Raw genomic sequence first — 19,133 nt, 5'->3', positions numbered from 1 at the left:
CAGTATATAAGGCTAGTACAAATGATACATGTTCACCTTTGATTCAGGAGCCAGACCCTTCAAAGACCCTGATCATGAGATGTGTATATTCCAAGTCTGTCTATGGCCATGTCCACACGTAGCCGGGTATCCAGAAAACTGCATATTTGCACGTTTAAACCTGTCATCCACACAAAAGTACTTAAACTAAAATCGTTGTTTTCTAAAAACTCCAGTTAATGGTTTCATGTAGATGCCTGGAAACAGTTCTTGGTTCTCAAACTTCACAGTTGAATGACGGGGGTTCATTCTGATTGGCTGACAGGTTTTACGTCTCAGTATTTTTCAAAATAAATGACTGGGGATTCATTTTTGAAAATACCTGACTACACGAGTACAAGGCCTATGTTGTCATTGAATATACCTGTCAAACAAGGTGGAGTGAGAAATATAAACAGGATATCATTTAATAATGTGTTTCACTCAAAAACTTTAAAAGTCAATCTCATGCTTCTATAAAGACCCAGTAGTTCTATACATGGTGGTGGGTTTTTCAGGTTTTACCAATAGCGGAGTGTCTAAACTTTAAATTGAGGGTTTACAAAAAAAGTGACAAAATCTACAGCCCACTAAGTTTGTGACTCTCCAACCATTAAATTTACAGAAAATAGAGTTTAAATTTATGTCTTTTAAGGATAATTTCCTTTGGATGTTTTCAAAAACATCCATTATACAGCTTTTTTTTTTTATGGGGGGGGGGGGGGGGGGGTGAATTCATTGAGAAATGAATGACACAGAAAAAAGAAGACTCCTCTACAGCTCGCTGTGTTCCATCTTCTCTTTTTGTTGTTTGGTTTTTTCGGGTAGGGTCTGGGTCAAGAAGATAAACCGGTCCCTCTTCAGATGCTGACCAATGGATTGCTCTGTCAAATCTATCTTCAAGTATTGTTCTTCTGCTCCGTACTTTGGCCAGTGAACTAGGCCTTCCCCATTGGGAGACCTAAACACACCCACAAAAGAAAACAGATAAATGAACATGTTTTTGAATTCCACAAATGCATGTCCCTTATAAAAGTGAGATCATGTAAAAAGTAAATGAAGAAGCTTTCCTATAGTTAACATATAAAGCCAAAATCATACAACAAAGAAATAATCTACCAGACACAAACTGCCTCACCTTCTGTGTTATTTTTTAAAACAATGAGCATAGATTCTTACCCTGTGCGAGCAAAGTTGGTCCAGTAGCTCATCACAGTCTTGCTCAACTGTTTCTCTTCTTCAGTGCATGCTGCATAAACATCAGTTATCTGGTTAAACGTCATATTTTCTTTACAATCCTGATTTCAGCTGGCCAATAAGAAAATTCTGACCATACTTACATCCTGTCAATGTGACGTGTTTAGTTGTGAAGCAATAGCCAAATGCTGAAAGGATTTCATCTCCATGGTCAGCTTTAACAAAGCTTGGTCTTTTTGCCTGCATGAACTTTGGAGGATGCTGGTATTCATACAGGTATACAGGTGCACCAGCATCTGGTGGAAGATAAATGGCTGTGTTCAATCTCATTCCTTATTTCTAAAACTGTACGACAGTAATTATATAAAAATTTCAAATGTTTTGTAAAAGAAACCTCTGTGGGCATTAGCAGCCTTGATGGCTGGGATTGTGAATATCGAATCCCCAAGCAGCTTAGTGTATCCATCCCTATTTTTCACACGATCTTCACCAGTTCCCATGTATTCCTCTATCACCAAATGGGAGATGACTGGATCAGGGAAAAACATGGAGAGCATGTTTTTGATTTGCTCCAGATCCAGTCCCTCCGTCCAGTTTTTGGGAGCAAAGAACTAAAGGAAGATATCATTTCAATATGTCAGACTTTCACAAAAGCTTAACTCATTTTCACCTTCCACAGGCTCATTGGGAAATCCCTGAGCAGTGGGTCACTTCTAATTTTGTTACACTTCAATGTTCATACTCACCTCAGCAATTAAGAAGCCTCCTTCATCATTATTAACACCAGTCATGAAGGGTACAGTTAGAAGTTCATGCTTCCTCAACAGCTCATCCACAGGTTTTGTCAGGAAGTGTCCATCAACGTTTACAGGATATCTCAGTGTGGCGTCCTTGAACGAAATTTTTACAATAATACTTAACTACAAAGACCACATTCAAATCAATAAACTACAACCCAGTCTACAGCAACAGTAAATTAAGTATTATTAATAAATGACCTACCTCTGCAATATTTAAAATAGTTTCAAGATCAAGGTTTTTCATGCACTCAGAGAGCTTCTCTGTGCTGTCCATGCTGCAGCCAGAGATATTTGCAATCACCTGAGGACAGAAAACAAATAACTTCAACAGTTAAGAACCCGAGTACCAGAGTATTTTGGGTAAAGCTTCTCTGAGGGTAAGAAAAGTAAAAAGTTTAAAACAAGAGAACCCCCCAGTTCTGTACCTGTGTCACCGGTAGAGGGTCGTTGTTAACAAGTAAATCCATTGCAGCAGTGCCACTCTCAGCAATGGCTCGGTGGAAAAGTCCTTCACTCAACGGAGAAAGAAGCTGATGATCAGAAACAAATCAAAAAAAGATGAAAGGTTATTGATGAGGTTTGTAAGTATCTCACTCTGAAATACTTTAGATAAAAAGTAAGTTACACACACACACACACACACTCACACACAGACACACGTGTGCGTGCGTGCGTGCGTGTGTGCGTGCGCCCAGAGTACAACTTACCAGGACAGACACACTCACTCCACCAGCAGACTCCCCAAATATTGTTACTAAATCTGGGTCACCTCCAAAGCTGTGAATGTGCTGCTTGATCCACCTCAGAGCTTGTATCTGGTCCAGTAGACCAAAGTTCCCAGACATGTGTTCATCTCCAGTGCTGGATAAAGGAAACAGTTATTTTTAATGAGAGTGTGATTTTAGCTGTAGTCTTTGTTTTGCCATATGGAATTACAGCAACATAAACCCTCAAGATTGAGGAGTTGAGCTTTTTGTCCAACCATTACTGCTTTCCCCTCTCAACTTGGTTGGATTACAAAATTAGTAAGTCTTACTTATCCATCCAGACCTACTGTGTAGGCAGATGTTTTGTCACTAAGTGCAGCATGTCACCAAATTGCATAAAATCATGGTGGATCCAAAAAAACCCACCAAATGTTGAAGTTTGGCTTAGCTCCGCTAAAAATGATGTCCTTTTAGGGTTTGATTCATGTCATTATCGACATTATTTTAGCATAGCTTGAGTTTAAATGGATGCTATGCTGCAATATGAGTTTATGATGTACCAGCTTTCCCCTTTTACACCACAGGAGATCCTTAAGTACCACATACGTGGCGCAAGGGTCAAGCATACTCAATGTTCCTTGGCTTCCTTGACATGGCTGTCAGTTTGCCCAAGAAGTAAAAGAAAGGCTGTAGGGTACCACTGCACCTCTCCAAATTTGTGCTTAGAAAATTGAGGATGGTGTCTACAAGCTGCTGTGGACAGGCTTTCACTTCAACAAAATTTGGAGCCAGCCCAAAAAAGGTTGTACACTCAGAGGGGGACAGAGAGTTCTTCTCCAAGTTCACCCAGAGTCCAAGCCATGCCACAGGCGAAAGGTCCCGAAATGGGACGGTGAATTTAGCAGCCAGTCTCCCAGGCAAAGCATGATCTTAACACACCTGCACAGGTGACAGGGGCAAAGCGATGCACTGTGTGAACACCTGTGGTGGGAAAAAGAGTTCAAATGGAAGTACTCCACTGAAAACTGGTACTAAAATCCGAAATGCAGGACCCACTTTTAGTGAGACATGATGGGAACATGAAAATGAGTGTCTTCAAGGTCCACTGATTCAACTTATTCCCCTAAACTTCATCATTTCTGTTTCCCAAAATTAGTGAGTCGAGTAGAATTCCCCAAGTTGAGGGAGTGGTGGACACCTTTGGACAAGGGGATCTTGGATCAGGGTTATGGTCTTTGGGAAATCAGTGATAATGGTCATTTCAATCTGGATGGAGGCCAGGGACTGTCATGTGAATCAAAACCTGTAATCCTGGGTTAAGGTAGACTCCATGATGTACAGATTGTCCAGTAAGTGAGTTTCTGCCTGGAGAAATAACCACCTGCTGGCCCTATAGCTTAAGGACCGGCAGGTCACAGTTCCTGTGACTTAAGTGCAAAACACTTGCAAGGGTGTCACTAAGGGCGTGGTTCAAATAACAGAGGGAGGATGTTACAGGGCTGTGTCAGACCAATATGACTTAACATACGTCAGAAAGTTACTTAAGTCCTAGCTGTGCTCTCTTTGTCTTGTTGTGTCGACTCTGATGAGACTGCACTTCTTGTAAACACACACTTCATGACAGCATAATGGCCATGTGTGTGATGTATTATAATGTGAAGACGCATATGGATTAGGGCTGCACGATTATCGCAATTGCAATCGCAATCGCAATGTCAGCACATGCAATTACGTAATCCCAAAAGAGGTTATCGCAATCGCAATCGCAATCGCAATCGCAATCGCAATGTCAGCACATTTTTCTCCATGGTAACCAAGCAAGTCTGTAGACTCATCATGACACAACTTTTTTTATTAAATCGCAAGCACAATTGCAATCGCAATATTGTCCACCTAATCGCAAATCGCACCTTTTCCCCAAATCGTGCAGCACTAATATGGATGAGAGGCAATCATGCTTGAGTCTTGTTCATGCTGGGGTATGTGACTGCGGGCCATATTGGCCAGTGGGGTAACGGCGCCATAGGGGGGCAGCTGTGCTTGAGTATAACTTGGTTTGGATGGCCAGTGTGAGTGCTCTCTCAAATCGTCAAGGGCTACATTCACGCTGTCTGTTGACCAGCAGGTCCATGTGGCACAACAATGGAGATGGAGGCACCTGGCCTCTAGCCTTGTCAAGAGAGACTACGGGAAAGGCTGGGGCAGGCTCAAGTAGCTGCCAAAGTCTAGCTATTGGACATCAGGTGCAAGAAAATTAAAATGAGACAACTGCTAATTAGATCAGTTAGACCAGGACAGGCACTTTTAATTTAGACGGCTTCCACAATATTTCACTTCTCACTGTGAATCTACATTGTTAAATTCTCACCTCAGAAATCCCAGGAGTCCTAGACGATACTGGATCAGAACCACTACTACATCCTGGTAAGCAGCCAAAGCAGAGCCATCATATGTTGAAGCTGAGCCTAATGTAAAGCCCCCTCCATGGATCCAAACCATAACCTGGGCAGATAAAAGAAGCTCTTTGTCATGACAGCACAACATACTATTGGATGTATTCCTAAGAGTCTAACTGACAGCAACAGACTCTTACTGGAATTTTGGAGTCATCAGCTCTGTTTGCAGGTGTGTAAATGTTGAGGTACAGACAGTCTTCTGAAACGTCAGGAATCTCTGCATTCATACCAACAAAATGTTCCATGAGATCCACAGTAATCTGTCTGTGTTGAATACACCTAGAAAAATGATATAAATAGTAAGTGAACAGAACTTATCACAGTGTAGTGTCCATCATGAAAACACATGAATGACTCACATAAGTGGCTGCTTGGTGGCATCTCTCACTCCTTTCCATCCCTCTACAGGCTGAGGTGCAGAGAGTCTCAGAGCAGGGCCTACAGGTGGCTTGGCAAAAGGGACACCTAGGAAGGCATGAACTCCGGCCTCTGTCCCCTTTACACTCACATACTCCCCTTTCAGACTTCCAAGGGCAGTGTGGACCTCAGGATCTGTTTGGATATTAAGACAGAGTCAAGGCTGAGACAAAATTACAGAACTTGTTAGTTTGCGTGTATTTTAGTCTGGTATCATACAGCATTCCATTTAAAATTGTCATGTTACATACAACAAAAGGACAATTGTCAGTACAACATTTTTTCCAGATGATAATAGCCATAGTGAGTGATGTAGAAGATTTTCATGTCTCATATTTCTGCAAGGTAAGATATTGATTATACTCTTCTTAACAATCATTTTAAAAAATAGCGGGGGTCTTAGAGGGCTGATTCAGACCAAAATGATTTAAGGAGAGCCAAAAAGTAACTAAAGTCGTAACCATGCTCTCTGTGTTTATCATTGTGCTGACTCTGGTAAAACCATGCTTCTTGTACACAGATGCTGCATGATGAAGTAGGCAGGCCATGCATGTTCCTTAAGTCCACTTGGTACTAGAGTAGTGAGACTGTGAGCTGTACTGGCCAGCAGGAGCTGTGGGGCTCAATTATGCTTGGGAACAGCATGGTATGGATGGCAAATGTGACCATGCCCTCAAACACAAGAATGTAAATATAAGTTCATGCCAGCTGATGACTTCCTTCCCTTATAAGATTTGCCATTGCTGTAAACCAGGGTAATATTCATGTAAATAAAAAGATATTAACTGATTAATTATCTACAAATTTATCACACATTAGAAAAGACTGTCTTCCAAAACAAATAATGAAGTAATAGAAAACACTCATACTCATTAAATGTTCCATCTTCTCTTTTTGTTGTTTGATTTTCTCAGGTAGGGTCTGGGTCAAAAAGTGAAACCGGTCCCTCTTCAGATGCTGATCAATCCATTGCTCTGTCAAATCTACCTTCAAGTAATGTTCCTCTGCTCCATACTTTGGCCACTGAACAAGGCCTTCCCCATTAGGAGACCTTAACACACCCCAAACCCGTTAAAAACGACTTATGTTAAGTTATGATTATACAAAAGTGCATTAAAAACTTGAATAACAAGGGTTGGTTCTCACCCTGTGCGAGCAAAGTTGGTCCAGTAGCTCATCACAGTCTTGCTCAACTGTTTCTCTTCTTCAGGGCAGTCTGCATAAACATCAGTTATCCGGTTAAACTTTATTTGTTCTACACAGTCTGGATTCTATTGGTCAGTAAGAAAATTCTGATATTCAGCCCAAGCTAACCTTCTGTCAATGTGACATGTTTAGTTGTGAAGCAATAGCCTAATACTGCAACAATCTCATCTGAATGGTCAGCCCCAACAAAGCTAGGTCTTTGTGCCTGCAGGAAACTTGGAGGATGACGGTATTCATACAGGTATACAGGTGCACCTGCATCTGGTGGGAAATAAATGGCTGTGTTAAATTTCTTATTTCTAAAAGTGTGTGATGGTGAATATTCAACAAATTCAAATGTTTTACAAAAGATACCTCTGTGAGCATTAGCGGCCTTGATAGCTGGGATTGTGAATAAAAAATCCCCAAGCAGCTCAGTGTATCCATCCCTATTTTTCACTCGATCTTTACCAGTTCCCATGTACTCCTCTATCATCAAATCTGTCATGATTGGATCAGGGATAAACATGTAGAGCATGCTCCTGATTTGCTCCAGATCCAGTCCCTCTGTCCAGTTTTTGGGTAGTAAGAACTAGAGAAAGACACAGCTTAAAGATGTCAAACTTTCACAAGAGCTTAACTTTTTTCCACCTTCTACAGGCTCATGGAAATCAATGAATTTTCTTTACAAGTCAGTGTTCATACTCACGTCAACAAGTAAAAAGCCTCCTTCATCATTAGTAACACCAGTCATGAAGGGAACAGTAAGAAGTTCATGTTTTCTCAACAGCTCATCCGCAGGTTTTGTCAGGAAGTGTCCATCAACATTTAATACATACCTTAATCTTTCATCCTTGAAAGAACAACATGTAGGTTAGAAATTGAGGATAAAGACCACATAGGACGTACGAGCCAGTAAAGAGCAGCATTATATGAAATCACTTACACTCGCAACAGTTAAAACAGTATCAAGATCAAGGTTTTTCATGCACTCAGAGAGCTTCTCTGTGCTGTCGATGCTACAGCCGGAGATATTTGCAATCATCTGTGGACAGAAAATTAATAACCTTAACAGTCAACAGACCTTGGCATGCTAGTAGCCTTTTCTTTATGCTGATAAAGTTTTGAAAGTATCGAAATCTCTGGTACTCTACCTGTGCCACTGGTAGAGGGTCATTTACAAAAAGGAAATCCATTGCTGCAGTGCCACTCTCGGCAATGGCACGGTGGAACAGTCCTTCACTCAAAGGAGAAAGGAGCTGGTGATCAGAGACAAATTAGAAAAAGGTGAAAGGTTATTGGTGAGGCTGTAAGTGAGCAGTGATCTCACTGTAAATTTATTTAGATAATTAGTAAGTTCCACAAACACACACACAGAGTACAACTTACCAGGAGGGATACACTTGCTCCACCAGCAGACTCCCCAAATATTGTTACTAAATCTGGGTCACCTCCAAAGCTGTGAATGTGCTGCTTGATCCACCTCAGAGCTTGTATCTGGTCCAGTAGACCAAAGTTCCCAGACATGTGTTCATCTCCAGTGCTGGATAAAGGAAAGTTATTTTCTATGAGAGTGTGTTTTCAGCTGTAAAATAGTCTTTGTTTTGCCATATGGAATTACAGCAACATAAGCCCTCAAGATTGAGGAGTTGAGCTTTTTGTCCAACTATGACAGGTTGGATGATTTTTGCATTTAAGGTGAGGAATCATAAACAGGGATTCTACATTCAAAAAATGTACATTCGAATAAAAGTATCGATAAAAGCAGTTGAAATTGAGCTGTACTAAAACTAACATTAGATTCTGATACTAATAGTATGACTTGCAAGAGTCTGGCAGGTCTAGAGCAGCAGGCCATCTATAGTGATTCAGAGATATTAGGAGGGAGGAAATGGCAGGTCTGAACAACCCAATGCAGCCAAAATTTAGCCATTAATCATCATGTGCAAGAAAAATAAAATGAAAAAAACACCCCTACAAACTCTATTGGTTAGACCAGGACAGGCACTATCACGTCAAATGGCTTCTGCAATATTTCACTATTAACTGTGAGTCTACATTGTGTCTCCTTACCTCAAAAATCCCAGGAGTCCCAGACGATACTGGACCATCACCACCACCACATCATGATAAGCAGCCAATGAGGAGCCATCAAATATTGAAGCTGAGCCGATAGCAAACCCTCCTCCATGGATCCAAACCATAACCTGGGCAGATAACAGAAGCTCTTTATCTTTCCTACATAACATACACACATATCATTGAATTCAAGCTCTCAGGAGCATTTACTAAAGGACACCCTACTGGTAGAAAAAAAACTTGGATCAGACTAAATCAAACACTGACACAGTGTATTTGATGCATGGTTCTTAAATGGGTAGCAGTCACATTAACATTGCATTTCGAGCAACCCCCAACCCCCCAGACAATCAACTGATAGTAACAAGCTCTTACTGGAAGCTTGGAGTCATCAGCTCTGTTTGCCGGCGTGTAAATGTTGAGGTACAGACAATCTTCTGAAATATCAGGAATCTCTACACTCATACCACTTAGTTTTTTCAGTAGCTCAAGAGTAGATTCTCTACGCTGAATACACCTGGGGAAAATGAGACAGAGAGTAAGTGAATAAAACTAATTAAAATGTTGTATTCATCATGAAAAACACATGAATGACTCACATAGGTGGCTGCTTGGTGGCATCTCTCACTCCTTTCCATTCCTCTACAGGCTGAGGTGCAGAGTATCTCAGAGAAGGACCTACAGGCGGCTTGGCAAAAGGGACACCCAGGAAGGCATGAACTCCGGCCTCTGTTCCCTTTACACTCACATACTCACCTTTCAGACTTCCAAGAGCGGTGTGGACCTCAGGCGCTGTTTGGATATTAGGACAGAGTTAGAGCTGAGACAAAAAATACAGAGCTTGTTTGTTATGTGTGTATTTCAGTCTGGTATCATACAGCATTCCATTTAAAACTGTCATGTTACACACTAAAAAAGGACAATTGTCAGTACAACATCTTTTCAGATGATAATGGCCATATTGAGTCATGTAGACGATTTTCATGTCTCAAATTTCTGCATTTGTGAACCTTGCGTAAACACTAGAATGTAACTGTAACTTGTTATGGATGCTTACGGTATATCAGTTCATGCCCGCTGATGACTTTTTCTGTTAAAAAATTTGTCGTTTTGTAAACCAGGGTATTATTAGTGTAAATAAAAAGTTATTGACTTAATAATCATCTACAAACAAATTTACTGATTGACACAGCCTGACTTCCAAAACAAATAATGAAGCAATGGAAAACACTCATACTTATCAACTGTTTGATTTTCTTGGGCAGGGTCTGGGTCATAAAGACAAACCGGTCCCTCTTCAGATGCTGATCAACCAGTTGCTCCTTTAAATCTATCTTCAAGTACTGTTCTTCTGCTCCATACTTTGGCCAGTTAGCAAGGCCTTCCCCATTAGGAGACCTTAACATACCCAAAAACAAATTGTAAAAACTTAAAATGAAAAAACCCAGCACAAAAAGGAAGGCAGTTTGTGTTTGGCAGACTTTTTCTTTGTCGCAACAAAGCATATTGGCATAACATTCTTTACCATTGGAAAGACTGTTTATTTCCCATCCATAACATGCCACATTTCTTAGGGATATGCATTTGAGGGTTAAGCAGCAGAGTTGAGTATGTTGGTTGTGCTCATGGAAAATTTGCTATATCCTTTCTGCTGATGCCAAACAGTTAATCTTGCTGTTGCTTGTTTTGAGTTGCTGCTCCCTCAGGTGCCTAATTTGCATCTGATTTTAAGCATCTAAGAACATGGGCCCTGCTACAGCCCTGGTCTATGTCTTCACAGAGATCAGCATGCCCCTTTTGACTAATCTGGACAGGGCCCCTGTAATAGGGAAAACTTAAACTGGGTGTTCTGCAAGCTCAAGAGTGGCATTAATTGGAGTCTGATGGTGAAAGGCGGCACCCCAGTTACTGGAGAAACAAGATTTGTTATCAGTGGTGGAAATCTCAAAGCAGAAGGAATATCAAGATGAGATTTTGCAACCAGTGGCAATCCAATATCTCCACATTCTGGGATTGAACTCTATCTTCCAAGGTGACAACACTTGCCTATGCAGAGCCGGATTTCTCAGACTACCTTCTGAATTTGTGAGCAGAGAGGATGGAATCTGGTGTGCCAGCTGGCCAGACTTTGACCTCAACGAACACTTAAGGGATAGGCCTGACATGCCAGAGAGACCAAATCAACCATGTTAGCTTGCTTGCATCAAATGCTGGTTGAAGAATGGGATGCCATCCCACAACAGTGTGTGACCAGGCTGGAGACCAGCATGAAGAGGTGACAGACTGTTGTGGCTGTGTATGGATCTTCCATACCGGACTAATGTTCCTTTTTGTTTAACAATTTTTTTTCTTTAAAAATTACCAAAACATCTTGTTTCTTCAGACTTTAATCATATAATCCACTAAACGAGTCAGTGGTAGAAAAATCTGTCATCGGCAGTGAAGATTAGGCAAATTTTCATGGGTGCAATCTGCACACTCAGCTCTGCTGCTGCTGATTCCACAAATGTTCCTTACAAATGTGAGGTCATGTCAAGGCTAAACAGAGAAGCTTTCATATGATAAACAAATAAAGCCAAGATGGGTACAACAAAGAAAAAATGTACCAAGAACAAACTGCCTTACTCTTTGTCCTATGATTACAATATTGAATGCTGGTTCTTACCCTGTGCGAGCAAAGTTGCCCCAGTAGCTCATCACAGTCTTGCTCAACTGTTTCTCCTCTTCAGTGCATGCTGCATAAACATCAGTTATCTGGTTAAACTTCATATGTACTACCTAATTTGGATTCTATTGGTCAGTAAGAAAATTCTGATACTCAGACCATGCTTACATTCTGTCAATGTGACGTGTTTAGTTGTGAAGCAAATGCCTAATGTTGAAAAAATTTCATCTCCATGGTCAGCTTTAACAAAGCTTGGTCTTTTTGCCTGCAGTAAACTTGGAGGATGTTGGTATTCATACAGGTATACAGGTGCACCAGCATCTAGTAGAAGACAAATGGCTGTGTTCAATCTCATTTCTTATTTCTAAAAGTGTGTGATGGTGAATATTCAACAAATTCAAATGTTTTGCAAAAGATACCTCTGTGAGCATTAGCAGCCTTGATGGCTGGGATTGTGAATATCAAATCCCCAAGCAGCTCAGTGTATGCATCCCTATTTTTCACACGATCTTCACCAGTTCCCATGTACTCCTCTATCATCAAATCTGCGATGACAGTATCGGGGTAAAACATGGAGAGCATGCTCCTGACATACTCCAGATCCAGTCCCTCTGTCCAGTTTTGGGGTGCAAAAAACTAGAGGGAGACATAATTCAATATTTCAGACTTTCACAAAAGCTTAACTCATTTTCACCTTCCACAGGTAGGCTTATGACAAAAAATCCCATGAACTGTGTTATTTCTACTTTAGTGAAATTTCTGTTTGAATACTCACATTAACAAGTAAAAACCCCCCTTCATGGTTGGTTACACCAGTCATGAAGGGTACAGTTAGAAGTTCATGTTTCCTCAACAGCTCATCCGCAGGTTTTGTCAGGAAGTGTCCATCAACATTTAAAACATACCTTAATTTTTCATCCTTGAGAGAATGACATTTGTGTGTTAAAACATTGAAAAAAAGACCACATAGGAGGCTTCACACTAAAAACTTGCAACCTAGTCTACAGCAGCAGTTCATAGATTTACTTACTTCTGCAACATTTAAAATAGTTTCAAGATCAAGGTTTTTCATGCACTCAGAGAGCTTCTCTGTGCTGTCCATGCTGCAGCCAGAGATATTTGCTATTATCTGAGGACAGAAAACAAATAACTTCAACAGTTAAGAAACCGAGTACCAGAGTATTTTGGGTAAAGCTTCTCTGAGGGTAAGAACAGTAAAAAGTTTAAAACAAGAGAACCCCCCAGTACTGTACCTGTGTCACCGGTAGAGGGTCGTTGTTAACGAGTAAATCCATTGCAGCAGTGCCACTCTCAGCAATGGCTCGGTGGAAAAGTCCTTCACTCAACGGAGAAAGAAGCTGATGATCAGAAACAAATAAGAAAATTGAAGGTTGGTGAGGCTGTAAGATCTCACAATAAAATACTTGAGATAAAGTTACACACACACACACACACACACACACACACACACACACACACACACACACACACACACACACACACACACACACACACACACACACACACACACACACACAGTACGACTTACCAGGAGGGACACACTCACTCCACCAGCAGACTCCCCAAATATTGTTACTAAATCTGGGTCACCCCCAAAGCTGTGAATGTGCTGCTTGATCCACCTCAGAGCTTGTATCTGGTCCAGTAGACCAAAGTTCCCAGACATGTGTTCATCTCCAGTGCTGGATAAAGGAAACAGTTGTTTTCTATGAGAATGTGTTTTCAGCTGTAAAACAACTTTTGTTGCGTGATGTGAATTTGCAGCAACATAGACTCTCAAAGCTGGGGCTGCGAGCTTCTTGACCAGCTATGACTGCAGAAAACTGAATACTTAAAGTAGTGGGGAACTCTTGGGAACCACTTTGCAGGGTTCACACAACTGACCTTAGGCCTGGAGCCAACAAGTCTGGGCTAATCTTGAGTGCATTCTGGTTTTGCACATTTCATGGAGTAGGCTTTAGCAAAAGGAGGCTGTAAGATAATGCCAAGCATCCAAAGAACTTTCCTGCTTGTTAAGAATTATGGAACTCGGGGAACCTTTGAACAAGGACTGCAACTGAATACAGGGCACTGTGTAAAGGACTATTCAGGAGACAGGTCCAGAATTTCTAACCTTTAGGTTAAAATACCACTTCAAGGAAAGTGGTTCTGGCATGAGAGAATATCACAATATATTCTGTGGCCCTGGCTAAGATGCCATCCTAAGGCTGTTATAGAAAAGCCAAAGTCCGTAAATAGAGTAGCTGTTCTACATGTGCTCACCCTGGTGCCTCATAGAAAAATTACATGGTAGAAAGTCTACACTGGATCTGACATGAATGTGGCTTCTGAGCGCCCCCTCTGTCGTTTGCGCCATCCAGAGCCCTAAGTTTAGAGTGGCATGAAGAGGGGCACCAGGTATCAGAGCCGGTAAAGAGGCTCTGGTCTCATATGTATAGTATTTTCAAGGCTATAATAGAGGGGGCATTAGCTGATCTCTCTAACCTTCCAGGACCCTTTAGACACAAAGTTTAGGGTTGGCACCTATATCATGAGAATTGGGAGAGTATAGGATTTAACCAAGCACAAGGCAAAAAAACACTCCCCATAGTCTGGGTATGGGACAACTTTGACATGACTGGCATGACTGGCTATTGAGACAAGATGGCACACATTTTTGTGTCATCTTGTCTCATGAGCCACCCTGGCTCTCTGGTTCTTTGGATGGTGCCCCTGTCCGAAACCCTCTGTGCCCACTATTGAAACTGTGCTTGAAACCAGAAAACACAACACAACAATAAATATATTCATACTAAGGCTGTTCTTGAATCTTGAGGGCACTTGATGCTGGAGTGATGCCATCCAAGGTGGTTATATCATTAGAAATAGTCTCTCAAGCTGTGTAATACTATTTCACAAATGCATATCGTTTAACGCAGACAATATCCTAGATTATTGTTCTGTTACTTAGTATTGGGGGTGCACAGATCACAACTTTCTGGCCGATCACCAATCACTGATCTTTAAAAAGACTGACCTGCCGATACCAATTTGGGTGGAGGACAATTTTTATTTTTTTATAACTAACAGCATATGCCTTCAATGTTCCAACTTAATTTTGTTGAAAATCATGGGACATTACCAGTGAAACAATAAAATCTTTATGTTTTAACCTAAACAACCAATTAAATGTCTTGAGATTTAGGTCTCAGAGCAAAAAGCAACAATGGCTGGCTGACAGACCTTACGGGAGGTATATGAGATCAGTTTGAGATCGATTGGTGCATGTGTACTTAGCATTCAAGAAATTTTTCATAAAAATCAAAATTATTATCCTCCTTTATCAATCAATTTGATCAGGAATATTACTGAGAATTCAAAAGGCAAAAGGAAGTATTTCACTTCTCACTGTGAATCTACAGTGTGTCTTTATTACCTCAAAAATCCCAGGAGTCCCAGACGATACTGGACCAGAACCACCACTACATCCTGGTAAGCAGCTAAAGCAGAGCCATCATACATTGACGCTGACCCTATTGCAAAGCCACCTCCGTGGATCCAGACCATAACCTGGGAAGATAAAAGAAGCTCTTTATCTATACAACACAACATAAGAGCATATCATTAAATCTGACCTCACAAAAAAACTTATCTCAGTCAGATCAAGTGAAATAAAAAAAACAAATTTATGACAGCTTAATATTTTCAGTCTTGAACAAATAGTGGTAATAATTAATAGAAACTGTTGTTATACCTGAAGATTCTACAAAAGTAATCAAATCAACTCCCCAAAGACAAATTCTTAAACTGACAGCAACAAGCTCTTACTGGAAGCTTGGAATCCTCAGCTCTGTTTGCAGGTGTGTAAATGTTGAGGTACAGACAGTCTTCTGAAACGTCAGGAAGATCTGCTGCCATATCACCAAAATGTTCCATGAGATCAATAACCAGACTCTTTTTTTGAACACACCTGAAAATAATATGGATAATTATTGTACAGTTTTATCCAGGTGTTGTCTGTTATGAAAACACATGAATGACTCACATTGGTGGCTGCTTGGTGGCATCTCTCGTTCCTTTCCATCCCTCAACAGGCTGAGGCGCAGAGAGTCTTAGAGCAGGGCCAACAGGCGGCTTGGCAAAAGGGACACCTAGGAAGGCATGGACTCCAGCCTCTGTGCCCTTTACATTCACATACTCACCTCTCAGATATCCAAGAGCAGTGTGGACCTCAGGCACTGTTTGGATATTAAAACAGAGTCAAAAGTAAAAAATACAGAACTTGTTAATAATGTGTAAGGGAAACTTACATATGCCCATTGTTTCTTCAACATGATATTATGTAACCATGAAATTCATCGTTTCAATTATTTTCTGTTTCTTCTATTCTATTCTGTTATATTCTATTCTATTCTACAACTATTTTGATGAGTGTGTTATTCATTTAAAAAGAAAATCAGTTGATATCACATTCAAAAACTGATCCTAGCTTAGTTTTATGAACACCATACTCTGAGGTTTTGGATAGTTAGGAGGAAAAACAAGGGAAACTATGACTTACCCTTTGCCCTGGTATTATTTCCTTCCCTGTCAGTGTCACTACAATAAATCTAGTTTATGGTGTCATGCATTTTAAGATATTGATGGATTAATCATTAATGAAAATTCACGATTCATCGATAGACACTGTTGGAGCAAGTAATTAGGCAATGAAAAAGAGCCTACGAATCCACTGGGACTGAATATGTGATAGTCAGGTTGACAGGCACACCCTGATTCAACTTTTGCCTACTGCATGAACTCTGTGCTATTTTTTACCATTATCATTCATCTGTTTTATCAGCGTACACACACTTACTTGGAGAGGATACTGATTTGGTAGTTTTCAAATAACCTGATGCATACTTTTATTATAAAAATACATAAAAGCATAAATTAGTTAAAAATAATCTGTTTAACCTCAATTCATTTTATAATGAAATATTCATTTTTTATATTCTTTTAAGATGATAGTACTATCTCCAATATCTACATTCTTGATCCTTACTGAAGTGACAGAATATGCACTATTCCGTCCCTGGGAGAGATTATGGTGCAATTCAAGACTCTCCCCTTACGAAAGAAAAATATATTGCAGCATATTGGAAAATATCATGTCATGTATTAGGTAATGTATTCCCATAAATGAGATTTAGTATTTATATTTTCCAATATATTGCAATATATGGAAAGCGGCAATCATTTGTATATTTTGCAATATATTGCAATATATTTCATGAATAAATAATATATTGTATATGTACCCTCAATATATTATTCCATGTATATCATAATATATCAATAATATATTACAATACATCTCAGAAAATATATTGGTACATATATTTTTCTTTCGTAAGGGTCTTTAGGTTTTTATGAAACATTACTGAGATTCCAACAGAGTACCAAACTCTACTCAACTGGGTCTCATACAATGAAGTTTAATTCTGGCCACGTTAGTACTAACCATGTTGCAAAACAGGTTTCACTGCCCACTGGCCTGTCACAAAAGTGTTAGTGAGTCAAGCCTGTGAGGGATGGATTTAGTGGATTTGGGTTAAAGACACCGCAGATCCAGTCACTGTTTTCTTTTTCTGAAATCATTTTTCATGCCAATGGACAATAGAAAGGCCAAGGGAGTGGAATGACGTCAAACAGGTTTCAAATACAACACGGTGCATTTACATGCTTATTTTTGTTCTGTGCATGAAAGTTACATCTAAAGTTACATTGATAAGTCCGCAGTTTATCTGTTGTAAAATGTAGACAGTAAAAATGTAGAAGAATACTGCTTTGTACAGAAAGAAAAATAAGCAGTAATATATTTAATTCATAAAAATAATGCCTGTTGTAGTGCTCTTTTTTGGCAATTCTACAAAGAGATTTAAATGAATTTGTTCTGGAAAAAGTCTGCACTCTGGTTGGCACTGAGGGTTCACCTTTGGACACCACAAGGTTCGCCTGAGTCAATGGTTGGTAGAAGGTTAACTGGGGAGCAAAAAAAATCAACCAGGAGACCAAGCACTCGTGTTGCATGAGGGATTAAGTCCCGAAGCATGTATATTATACCTGTGTACTAATGTCATGGAAAGGTATTAAAGACTATCACAACCGCTTTTTTGGTGTTAACATAGACGATTTCACCACATTTAAATGAAGTATTTCGCTCACTCACCAATTCTGTCTGCAGAGACTAAGAGCAACAGCACAGACGCTGAGAAGAAGATTAAAGTTCGCCTTGCAGGAGACTTCATGTCAATCTTCTTTGACAGAGAGGTGACACTGTTGAAGAAATCTCCAGCTACCAAGCTTACAGTGACTTCGACCGATGTGCTGCTGGATTATATTACTTTCATTATATGACGTAGGGTTGTTTTACACCACCTCAACGGGACAGCGACTCCCCACCCCTTAACTACACTTATGCTTTATCCCAGGTGACGACAGAATCGGGGACAATCCGGGGGGAACAGTTTGCCTTTATTATTTTATTCATTTTTATTGATTTTATTATTGCCGATGATGATGATACAAGAACAAAGATTTTTTTCCACTCTTTAAAACGAACAACTTCTCTTCCAGGAAAACACATTGCCTCACAGGAACGTGCACACCAGAGGGGGTTTAAGGGCCCGCCCCTTCCCTGCCCCCTATAGCGGAATTATTTTAACACAATACCTAGCATTTGGTCTGGCCCGTTAACAGTCATTGGCTTTTTCCATTAATTATCCACGATAATGGGGATATCCAGGTCAGCCAAAGGCTCGCTCTTTAATGCGCGCATTTGCTGCAGCTGCCAGCGCGCATGCACGATTGTAGCCGCTCAAGGCTTGAGCACATGCTCCAACAGTGGGATGACCTATGGCATACATTACATATGTGTCTTAATTATGACAACAGATAACCTCAATATGAATTTTATATCGATGTGTGTATGGACACGCTTGATACTAAGCATAATTTTTAGGAGTCTCTCGTTTGAACTTTTTTAGCAGTTTACTATACCTGCCTACACATGTGGGAGTTCAGCTATGCTTTTCAGGAAACAGTGTATCATGGATGACAGTTTTTGTGTCCAAGCCTCTGAATTTGGAGTGAAATTCCAATTATTTTCCTACTTTCTTCACTTATTGTTCTGTTTAATTAAATTGATACTTTTAGTTTTCCCAGTAGACTTCAAATATGAATGGCGTTTGGTAAAAGGTAACAAAGTAAAACAAAGGAAAACTGACGTGTGGAATGAATATCAATAGTATGTTTATATTAACGTGTCTCTAAATGGAAAAATACATTGTCTGTCACAATTGAGCACGCTAAAACACAAGCATTTAGAAACTACCTTAAGTGAATAACACTCGAGGGTGCACAAAGTAAAGCTAGAGTGCCAGTTGCCACCTGAATCCCACACTGATCCAGTGTGATGAATTACTGGGTGTGACGCTGCAATGTGTTCAGCATGGCTCATTTTATCAAAAGCAACAGCAACGGAGCTTATCATAAAATTTTTGAATTGAACCTGACACTGATCCAGACTTGACTTTCAAACAGTGTCTGAAGTCAAAACAACACA

At 40.2% G+C, this 19,133-nt stretch overlaps 1 protein-coding gene across 1 annotated transcript; it reads right to left on the bottom strand.

Annotated features, from left to right (window-relative positions):
* Positions 1–747: 747 nt before the first annotated feature.
* ces2b (carboxylesterase 2b) lies at positions 748–17,856 on the bottom strand. The gene is made up of 34 exons (XM_074677451.1): positions 17,739–17,856; positions 15,570–15,762; positions 15,353–15,494; positions 14,961–15,094; positions 13,074–13,227; positions 12,778–12,882; positions 12,555–12,653; positions 12,300–12,443; positions 11,944–12,160; positions 11,693–11,845; positions 11,525–11,594; positions 10,097–10,257; positions 9,459–9,651; positions 9,235–9,376; positions 8,854–8,987; positions 8,170–8,323; positions 7,935–8,039; positions 7,727–7,825; positions 7,490–7,633; positions 7,156–7,372; positions 6,910–7,062; positions 6,742–6,811; positions 6,465–6,646; positions 5,538–5,730; positions 5,316–5,457; positions 5,091–5,224; positions 2,723–2,876; positions 2,441–2,545; positions 2,218–2,316; positions 1,962–2,105; positions 1,610–1,826; positions 1,359–1,511; positions 1,198–1,267; positions 748–979 (listed from the first exon to the last, which is right to left on the bottom strand). Exons 1-34 carry the CDS (start codon positions 17,815–17,817, stop codon positions 793–795), a joined length of 4,842 nt encoding a protein of 1,613 aa, XP_074533552.1. The 5' UTR covers positions 17,818–17,856; the 3' UTR covers positions 748–792.
* Positions 17,857–19,133: the final 1,277 nt, after the last annotated feature.

This window comes from Halichoeres trimaculatus, unplaced genomic scaffold (genome assembly GCF_033239565.1).
Source record: "Halichoeres trimaculatus isolate MK-OKI-2021-1 unplaced genomic scaffold, fHalTri1.1 fHalTri1_scaffold_10, whole genome shotgun sequence".
Taxonomy (NCBI): domain Eukaryota; kingdom Metazoa; phylum Chordata; class Actinopteri; order Labriformes; family Labridae; genus Halichoeres; species Halichoeres trimaculatus.
This window is presented reverse-complemented; position numbering and strand designations above follow the sequence as displayed.